At 43.8% G+C, this 10,648-nt stretch overlaps 1 protein-coding gene across 1 annotated transcript in view; it reads right to left on the reverse strand.

The window, feature by feature from the left end:
* Positions 1 to 10,648, reverse strand: part of LOC103618710 — a 72,972-nt gene that overhangs the window by 36,159 nt on the left and 26,165 nt on the right. The window contains exons 2-4 of the mRNA XM_017738664.1: positions 8,305 to 10,644; positions 8,104 to 8,133; positions 1 to 37 (exon numbers count right to left, since the gene is read on the reverse strand). The exon at positions 1 to 37 is cut by the window's left edge and continues 24 nt beyond it. Of these exons, the coding sequence (XP_017594153.1) occupies positions 1 to 37; positions 8,104 to 8,133; positions 8,305 to 10,644 (2,407 nt within the window). The remainder of the gene's footprint in view (positions 38 to 8,103; positions 8,134 to 8,304; positions 10,645 to 10,648) is intronic.

A 10,648-nucleotide genomic window follows, 5' to 3' on the forward strand; every position in this document is an offset into this window, starting at 1 on the left:
ACGCAGAGTAGCGCCAGTCCGGATTGGGGTGTTTTGGCTGTAGAAACATAAGCCCAGGACAATGCTGTTAGTGTCAGTAAAACACGCTAAAAATCATATGCATCTGGCTAATTTTGTCAGAAAAGCCTATATGGATATACCCAATTTTTGTGAATTGCCAAATCTTTCTACAAATCTAAAGAAACTTTCAAATGGGCACACAGGGAGTGTCTCTGTAATAAACTTGTCTGCATGCCAAGGCCTTTGGCTAGAGATGATCTCTGTGGAACATTTAATGCTGCAAACTGGTGGAAAGTTATCTCACACATTTATCAACATTTTGGGCATAGGATGAAAAACCAACATCATAAATCCAGAAGTACATTGTTTGTTTACCTGATAAGGTGAGAAAACGGGAACTTCTGCACTGAATAGTAAAAATGTAGCTCCCTGTGAGGGGGACATGTGGGGCAGCGAGGTTTCTGCTGGAATTCAGTGTACTGCAGAGGACTGCAATGGATGGTATCAGATTTGCAGACTGCAGCAAGTCTTTTATTAAGGACAGACATGTTCATAATACCAAAACCTATTAGATTTTCCATATTCATGAGAGGGCATAAGAGGTAGAAGGGGAAAACAGCCAGCAATACCCTCTGACCAACAAACCTCAGCATATGCTGATGTGCTGCAGCATGACTTGCGAAATAAGGAGATAATTAAGAAATCCTCTGTTGATCAAAAATTGCTCCAGAAAATAGTTTTTGCATTGTCAGGGGATCGTCACTATAATTTTCAACTACAGCCAAGCTCAGGTCCCTTAAAATTAAGCCCTAAGGACATACCAAGGTTATTTCTCAAGGTACTAGAAACATTATTCTGGAGGTGATAGTGTAGTGAGTGCTTAAGTTCAGGCACTGGAATTCACAGACAGAACTTATGTCCAAAAACATAATGGACTACATTCATTCCTGATGTGTCTTGCACTGTGCCAAACACACAAATAATAAATGACAGTAATGGTTTAATTCTCTTCAAATTATTGGAGGCAAATCAGAAATGAATTTGACCCCATTACTTGAAAGAGAAAAAGAAAGTGTTGAATGTTCTGAATTATTTAAAGCCAACTCTGTTGTTCCTCTTGAGGTTTGGCGTATGCTTTTCCTTGGATCAATAGGTATTATTCAAACAAAAATGGAGCAATTACAACTTACAGTATTGCTCTATCACCATACTTCTCAGGTCCAGCATCACTCAAGACTGAGATGCTCCTGGATGATGCACACACGAGTATTCTTTAGTCTGAGTTACACAAAAGGGAGGAGGCTGCTATTTGCAACCACACATTAAACATCTGTGCTAGCAATTTCCTTCCCATTTAGCCCCCTATTCTCTGTCATGCTCAGGTTCTGCTGAGTTTAGCAGAAAGTGGTTTGACAAGAAGCCCATTATGCATGGTTCTAGTCTTTTCTGATTAATTCCATTTTGGCCCCAGTCCCAGGGATGTCAAAGCAACTCTAAAGTCAACCACGTAGTAACAGTCAATGAAAGAGGATAGAGAACACACACCGATCAGATCCTCTCCTGAGCTTGCCTTTCTCGAGTATGAAGGGTGCTGACAGCAGAAGATTTGGCTTTTCTTCTGCTGGGGATTTTTTTTATTGCAGGGGAGCTGCTGGACTGGAGGAAAGCCCCTTTGTTCTATTTTGCAATTTGAGAGGTGCAGGTAACTAACTTGCACAGGCTTGTAGGCAACATGAGGAGGAGGAATCTTACCACAGTCCCAGGCAAAACACAGATAAAGTGAGATTACATCAAAGCACTGACAAAGTCTGACACCAATTGGGTAGGAGTGAGAAAAGAGGAAAACGACCACTCACTCACAGTACGTAGATTTTTGGTTTTCAGATGAGAGCTTTCCAACTCTTGGATAGAAGACAAAAACTTATGTTCTGTTTGCAATGGGGCATCAGATCTTAAATGGGTGATGATGTCAGGAGAAACTAATTAATTAGAAATTCATTATTTATTCACTTCATATGCAGGGACCAAGACTCCCCATGTCAATATAAGAGAAATTAGGAGACTGGTATTTTCAAGGGTTACTATCTAGAATCTCTGGCATCTTGTGGCTATTCTCTCTTTGCTATGACTCTTCAGGTAGGGCTGTAGTGCTGTTCCCAGGGGAGCAGAAGAAGCAAGCAGGGAAAAGGATGAGAAAAATGTACTCTGGAGGTGGAAAGATCTATTGCCACAGTTGACTGTCAAGGGCTGGGGTTTTTTTTAACTGTGAAAAAAATCAATATCTGTGACTTCCTTTTGAAGTCCTTACAGGAAGAACAAGAGCACAAGGCAGTTGGGCAGCATTCTATCTTTGTGCAGACCTATTTTCACCCAGTTTTACCATGTGCTTGCTGCTTGACTGGGTAGTTTCAGAGCTCAGCAAGAGGCACATTTGTCCCACACTTGTGTTACCACAGGTTGGTGTTCTGCAACTGACAAAATCAGCGAAATTTCTATTTTGTCAGCATAATTGGCTTCTCCTTTTGTTCTGCTACAGACTGTGGTTCTTTCAGTTTCTCTGGCCATAAGAGGAAAGTTGTTCCAATACATCTCTAAATGAGACTGGACTAGAAAAGCAATAAAGCATGACCAGTAATAGAACTGGAGCACAGTAGAAGCAAACCTATTCAGCAATATCTCTCCCCAGCTCAGATGCACTAGTGTTGCTTCTTAGAAATCCACCAGGAATCCACAGTCCACACACTTGGGTTGGTTTATATTTCTGGCTATGAACAGTCCACCTTCACCAGACCACTCCCTGAAATCTGCCACGCAGCCAAGTGTGTCCCACAGCACTGTGCCAGTACACCATGTGGCCCATCTCAAAGTAGAGCTGAGCCCTCAGGCAGTCCCAGTGGACAGGGGGCTGCACAGCAGCTCTCCATGGGCTGTGAAAGCCCCATCACCTGCTTGGCTGTGAGATGTGCAGCTGTGTCCTAAACCAACACCACCAGGACAAGGTGCAGCTGACCAGGAAGTGTGAGTACGGAGAGGAAGCACAAAGAGGAATACAGGCTCTGAACTGGTCCCGATGCTTCCCAGTTGTACATCCCCACACTCTCACTGTGTCACACAATGCTGATGAAGACAATATTGTTCCTTTTACCTCCCCAGCTCCCAATTCATCACAAGACCCTGTTTCTCACAATCCAGCACATTCTATTAGGTTTAAGGTAATTTCAACTTGCCACTTCCCTCAGAGATTTTTGGAGGTCCTGTAGCAAGTCCAGCAGTCCTGTCAGGAGGTGAAAGAAATCCCACAATCCAGCACAAAAGTAATCAACCATTCCCTGTTTCACCAATTAGCTGCTTTTTCTGATTCAGTTACAGCACACATCACCATAGTGTGAGATGAGTCAAAATCTATCCAGGTGCCTACAGAAGTCGTTGTCACTGCACCAGGTGAACACCTCATGCCACCAGCTTGCTCCTGCTGATTCTTCCAGGCACCAGGGTTTATTCTGCCAACCACATAACCACAACCATTAATGTCACTAGTCATGAATAATGTGAATGTAGAGTTAAAGCAGAGCCATCTTAGGAGCAAGAAAGCTCATGCAAAATGCCACACAGTCGTTTTCAAGTGGGTTAACTGAAGAATCATTTCATTGGTTCAGGAAGAATAAATTTAGTTGAAAATGTATCATTACAAACATTTCCCTCAGCTCTCTTTTTTACCTAATACCTCGACACAGTAAGAACTTGTCCCTGGGAAAGGAGAAATTTCTAATTTTTAAAATATTGTCCTGATCCCATCATCAATGGATCAATGCACACACTAACTTTCACTTCAGTGCTTGCTAGAACAAAACCTGCTTGAAGTAGAGAAGTGTGAATCTAATATTTACAAACAGTTACCAGATGCTGAGACTCCTAAAAACATCCTGCTTCATTCTGATTTCCACACAAATGCACAACAGAATGACATAAGGTATGTTTATCAAATGTATCTGCTTTGAAGCAATAATAAAAGGCTTTTAGAACCTCTGACCGCATAAGGCTCTGCTTATTTTCAAGTGAGACAATGCTGACAGCTGTGAGGAAACAGACTTCTATTCCTGCTTTCCTTCTGTGAATGTTTAGAATTAAGTTGATGTGGAGAACAAACTATTTAAATATGTTTTTATCATTCAATAAATCAAAAAGGAAACTGGAAAAGGTTGTAATTCAAAAGCCCAAATTCTGGGAACGTTCATTTGCATTCCTAACTCTGAGAAAACTGAGGTGAAGGGAACAGACAAGTGTTTCTGTAAAGTACATTTAACGAGTTCCAAGAGAAGGAAAACACCTCTGCTTAATCTTGGATGCAAATTTCTGCTGGCACAGCAGAAGCCTCAAGCCTGAGTGCCCTGAAGCACAGAGCACTGTCCCTGCTCAGCCCAGCAGGTTCAGACACTGCCATTAAACAAAAGAACAAACATTTATAGTTAACCTTTTCAATGTCAGTAGGGCTGGCGAATTTCTTAAAGGCTTAAGTTCTTGCACTGAGATTGTAAGATATTCCACCACTAATACCTTTAAATCCTCTGAGAGAAATCTCTTGGACAGACTGCTACAAGCAGTGCTGTGACGTTACTATTTAGACACTTCAAAACATGCTTGCATTTAAAGTAGTATCAAAATGTGTTCAACTCAAGTGTTGCTTTCTTTTTACCATGTGTTTAGCAAGCTGGTTTTGAAGTGAAAAATACAGAAAAAGAGCCAGAATAAAAGCAAACAGCTGTAAACCTCCAATGGATCTTGTGGGCCTTACTACCACCAATGTGCAGTTTTTTCACTTTCTTTACAAGTGTCCATAGAGCAACACGCTCTATTTCTGAACATCACATGAAACATCATGTTTTGTCAGCCACATGTGTCACCACACAAAAGAAAGGGTACAAGGAAATGTATAATATAAAGAGTTTATATCTAGTTCTAGCAAGTATCCAGACTGTCCACTCCTCATTAGGAATGTGCCAGGCTGCCTTCTGGGACAGAAAACTCCTGTTAAAACATTTTGGTTTGATTGTTATTTCCTGCGTTGAAGGGAAAAGGCTGTCAAGAGACGCAAGACATAAGAAATGAGCTTAACTGCACAGGATGTAAGAACAAGACAGGAAAGAAGAAAAGAAAAACCAAGGACCAGACACTACCCAGACATCATTCAGGATCTTCACAGGAATATGAGGGAACAGACTCCAGACTAAAGCACTGAAACCCTTCCTGAAAATGACTGATCATCACTGCAGCACTGCCCAGTAACAAAATCACAACTTCACATAAAATCTCTTCACAAAATAGTGTGTGCACCCCTGTTTCAAAAGACAGGAATCCAGGCTGCCCATAACCTCACACAGTGCCAGAAATGAAGCCACAGTATTTTTTTTCCCCCTTATATTTTGCCTACACTGCCTGCCTGGTCCCCCTGCAGTAGTTATCTGATGAGAGAGCAATATCCATTAACCCCGCATCGCTACCCTTATCACCACCAGCCTCCTGACAGCAATAACCCTGTCCAAGATTTCCTGTGCAGCTGCATTAGTACATTTCTTCTTTGACAAAACACCTTTGGTCTGAGTCATCCTTATAAACCTACAAAGGACTGTGCAGGTAAGCAGGGCGAACACAGAAGCAGCGGTTATCTTGCAGAAAAAAGCTTCCATTCCACCATCACAACACTGCCAGTAAAAAAGGAATAGCCACACAGGAGTCAGAGCTTCACCAGGTACTAAAAATTCCCTGCCTAACCTTATTGCACTTGTTTTCACTCCTACTGTATCCTTCTAATGACCCAATAAAGTCAGTCACAACTTAGTGTAAGCATTAACATCTTTGACCTTACCAGTAAATATGAAAAGAACCAAGACCTTATTGCCCCAAATGTTACTGAGATTAATCCCAAATAACTTGGAAATATTTTTCCTCTCACTGGATAAACAATATTTTCAAAATAATAGCCACTGTCAAACCAGTGTATCCAGTGAAACTAGGTGTATCTGTGCTTAGAAAACCCAGTCACCTCGTCCCATCCTCATCAATGAACAACCAGTAGAAAATCCATTTCCAAAAACTGTGTGGAAGAAAAAAAAGAAAGGACCTGTTCACACCATCCAAAAGTAAAACACAGATCAGAGACTGACTTTGTAAATTGGTGCATGGACAATACTGCCTGTTGCTGTGCCTCACAAGTGAAGGCCCAGGCTCTTAAAGGCTGATTCAAAGTTCACTTTAACTAAAAAGAGAAACACAGTTCCCTGAAAATCTAATAATACAAAGATCATTATCCTTAAAAAGTAGAATTCAGTGTTGCTAAGCAATTGATGGCATCTTCAGTGCAAATGCTGAGCTTGAAACAGTAGAAAGACAAGATTTTTAGTATGTAATTAGCCCGGAACTAGTAATTAGTGAATGCCATTACATTCAGCCATTTCCTCATGTGCACATGGCATTGATACATCTTCATAGAATGCCCTACCACAGGACAGGTTGAGAAGCAGAGGCCTAAGAAAAGAACTTGTGACGAGAAAAACTTGTCAGAACTTCACCTCTGTTTAAACCATACAGAGCTAGTTGAATAACTGATTCCCCTTTAGGATGACAACTCCACACAGGCAGCATTCCTTAGTTTGTTCTACACAACTCTCTGCTTTTGTACTCCAAGTTTGGGCTGGCTTTGCTGCCACTGCCTGATCTGCACTGGTAATCAAAACTTGCTAATTCATTGCATTCAATGGAGCAAGTCTCAAAATGTGATAGGAATCTGTTAAACTGATTTCCTACTGGTCTTACATCCAAAGTGAAGTAATTTCCAGTTATTGCTTTTCTTCTTGCACATCCCCCCACCCCAAAGATCAGCTCTAAAGTGTGTATTTCACTCTTTGATTCTTCAGCATACATGCTCATAGAGCATGTCTCATAGTCCCTCCTATATCAAACACATTCCAGGCATTTTATTTAATTTGAAGGTACAAAAACTGCACAGAAAGAGAAAAAAGCACCTCCCCTGTACCCTGCCACTGTGATTTACAGAAAAACAGTGCATTCATTTTAAATGGGTTAATGTTGAATGGATGATCATTACTCTCTAAAAGCATTTTTATGGAAGACTTGCTGGCTCTTAAGATATGGGCATCTCTGTTCAACAAAAAAACAGTTGCAAAAGATGCTAACATCTTCATATGAGAAAAAGTATAAAGAAAGAAATAAACTAGTTCTATTTCTGTGGCAACAATACACAAATAAGGCTCCTTTCTATCCCACCAGTTATTCCCCCGACTTTCCCACATCTGGGGCACAGCACATATTAATGCACAAACTGATCTTATGCCTGCCACAATTATGGGATACAAACAACACACAGTAATTGCAATATTTTCGTTTGTGCACCAGAATTAGTCTCTCCTGTGAGCGCTTCTGAGTTCAGTCCCAACATGAGTAAAAAGCAAACTGCACAGATCATGCAAACTACACACCAACTGCAGGCTTCCTGCAAGCCAGCATAAAGCAACCATTAATTCTTCTCTGTGGGAAAATATTGCAAAGGTTAATACATGGCTGGTGGAACCATAGGTATTAAACAATTTTCAATAGCAACCCAGCAGGTTAGAAGTTGCCACTCTGGAACTTAATGATGGTGACTTGCTCTAATGCTCTGCAAAGATGTCACTGGGTTGTCACAGGCCAGAAAGCAAAAAATGCAGCACTGGGTAGAACAAACATTAGCAAAGGAGGGATTGCAGTTTTCAGACAACTTAAAACATGCTCACATTAGTAAGATCACTGCAATAATATGCTTTGCTAAATTCAACAGATTTACTTAGGTATGAAGACAGCAAAGCAGCAAACATCCATAACTGCCATAAAGTAACCTTTTGATTTCAAGGCTAATCACTGATTATTTTTTCTCCTGCAATATGAGTTTTACCATCAAAACTGTAAGACTAGATGTGTCATTCCCTAGCAGTCTGTAGCAGCAGGCAATTTTAGACCTGTAAGAGAAAAGGGAAGGATGCAGTACTCAATACAGCATATGCTGCAAAAATGAGGTGAATCTCGAGCAACAGACGCATATACTGAACTTACCAACTGGACCCTGAAAGTCTCAGTATTTACCTAGAAACAAAATGCATGGCATAGATTAGATTCATTATAACCAAGTTTCATAGCTGAGTGTCAGCAAGCCCCTAAGGGAATATGCTTCATCTGAGTTTTCCAGTTGGACCCTCTGCTTGAGTAAAGATTTGCTCAGAGCTCTGTGCAGACCATTTACCAAGGGAGCCTCACCTCATTAGGAGTAATGGAGTCATTTCTAAGTATGATCAGGTTTTGTGCACTCTGCCCACTTTGTCCTGTCAGATGCCTCTCAGTCACCACTGCAGAGGGACCAGTAGTTCCTGTTGGGCCACAGGTATTGTAAAACATGAAAGTGTCACTTCCTGATCCTGCAGTCAGGCATGCCTTATAGCAGTAGGTCTTAGTGAGAGACCCATTGCCCCTCACTTCAATGAAATGGGGCTGTACTTTTAAACCTTGGGGCAGTCTAGCATCAATGTTGTTGTTGGCCTGCTTGTACAGATCAGCAGGGCTCCGTTCTCTGACTGTACAGCACCCTGCACAGCAGGAGCTCCCATACAGACTGTATCTGTAGCACTTGATAATAGTCAGCCCAATGATTGTGAAAAGGAAAACGAAGGAGATGGCGCTCAAAGCGATAATGAGATAAAGAGTGACCTCTGAGTAATTGCTTGGACTTTTAAAGTGTCTTCTTCTATCAGGGATGATTTTGGAAACTCTGTCCACCACAGCAACAGTGATGGCTACTGATGAGGACATCGATGGCTCTCCATTGTCTCTCACCTCCACCGTCAGGTTGAAAGTAGGTGTGCTGTCCTCCCCCAGTTTGCGAGTAGTCCTAATCTCCCCAGTGTGGAGCTCTATCCTGAACAAACCCGGATCTGAGGTTTGCACCAGGTAGAAGAACAACCAGGCATTTTGTCCTGAGTCCCCATCAATGGCTATAATTTTGGTTACCAAATATCCAGCATATGCCGAGCGTGGGATCATCTCCAGGGCTGCTGAAGTGTTGGTTGAGGTAGGATACAGAATCTGTGGAGCATGGTCATTCTCATCTACCACGTAGATGTAGACAGTGACAGTGCTGCTCAGTGGTGGGATCCCAGCATCCTGAGCCTGGACAATCACCTGGAACTCCCTTAGTGTCTCATAGTCAAAGGACCTGACAGCATACATGTTGCCACTATCGGATTTAATGGAGACATAGGAAGCAACCGGTAGCCCTTCAATCTCTCCATCTACTAGAGAATAGGACACATAGGCATTTTTGGCAACATCTGGGTCAGTGGCTTTAATAGTGCACAGGAAGGCTCCAAGGGGGTTGTTCTCAGGGATGTAAACTGAGTACACAGGTTCCTCGAAGCGTGGAGGATTGTCATTGATGTCGGAGATCTCCACATGGATCACCTTCTGGGAGGACAGAGGGGGGCTCCCAGAATCAGTAGCAGTAACTGTGATGTTGTAGGCTGCTGCTTTCTCGTGGTCCAGTTTGCCCTGGGTGACCAAGGTGTAGGAGTTCTTGAAGGAGTTGAGAGTGAAGGGGAGGCCGGGTGGAATGCGCAGGCTCACCTGCTTGTTCAGCCCTGAGTCCTGGTCAGTGACACTCATCAGGGCCACCACAGTTCCTGACCTCGCATCCTCTGGCACTGGGCTGTACAGGGAGGTCAGCTCCACTTCAGGAACATTATCATTGGCATCCACAATGTTGACCAGCACCTTGCAGTGCCCAGCCATAGAGACAGGGCCCTGATCAGTGGCTTGTACATAGATCTCATAGGAGGATGCCTCCTCATAGTCCAAAGTGCCATTAACCCGCACCTCCCCTGAATGTGGGTCCACGCTAAAGAGCTGTCTCACCTTCTGGGGGGTGTAGCTGCTGAAGGAATAGATCACATCCCCATTAGAGCCCTCATCAGGGTCTGAGGCATTGAGTTTGACCACTAGCGTGCCAGGCAGGGAGTTCTCCAGAAGGCTCACGGTGTAGGTGGAGCGGTCAAAGGCAGGTGGGTTGTCATTGGTATCCACAACTCGCACAGAGATCTGGGCCGTACCAGACTTGGGGGGATCCCCACCATCCACAGCAGTCAGCACCAGCTGCTGCAGGGCAGTCTGCTCCCGGTCCAGTGGCTGCTGCAGCACCAGCTCCAGGAGTTTGCTGCCACTCTGGAAGCCTTTAAGGTCCAGGGCAAAGTGGCGACTGGGGCTGAGCAGATAGTTCTGCACGGAGTTGGTGCCCACATCAGGGTCCTGGGCACTTTCAATGTGGAAACGGGCCCCGGGCACGGCAGACTCACTGATCTCCAGCCGGTAATCCTGGCGGGGGAACCGCGGCGCGTTGTCATTGATGTCCAGCACCTCCACCTCCACGTTGTGCACTTCAATGGGCTGCTCGATGACCAACTCCAGGCTGAGGAAGCAGGAGGGGCTCAGCTCGCAGAGCGCCTCGCGGTCCATACGCTCCCGCACCAGCAGCGCCCCGCGGCCCAGCTCCAACTCCAGGTACTGCCGGCCGCTGCCCGAGGGGATCCGCCGCCCCCTCGCCGCCCGCCCCCGC

The sequence above is a fragment of the Corvus brachyrhynchos genome, unplaced genomic scaffold, assembly GCF_000691975.1.
Source record: "Corvus brachyrhynchos isolate BGI_N302 unplaced genomic scaffold, ASM69197v1 scaffold376, whole genome shotgun sequence".
NCBI lineage: Eukaryota > Metazoa > Chordata > Aves > Passeriformes > Corvidae > Corvus > Corvus brachyrhynchos.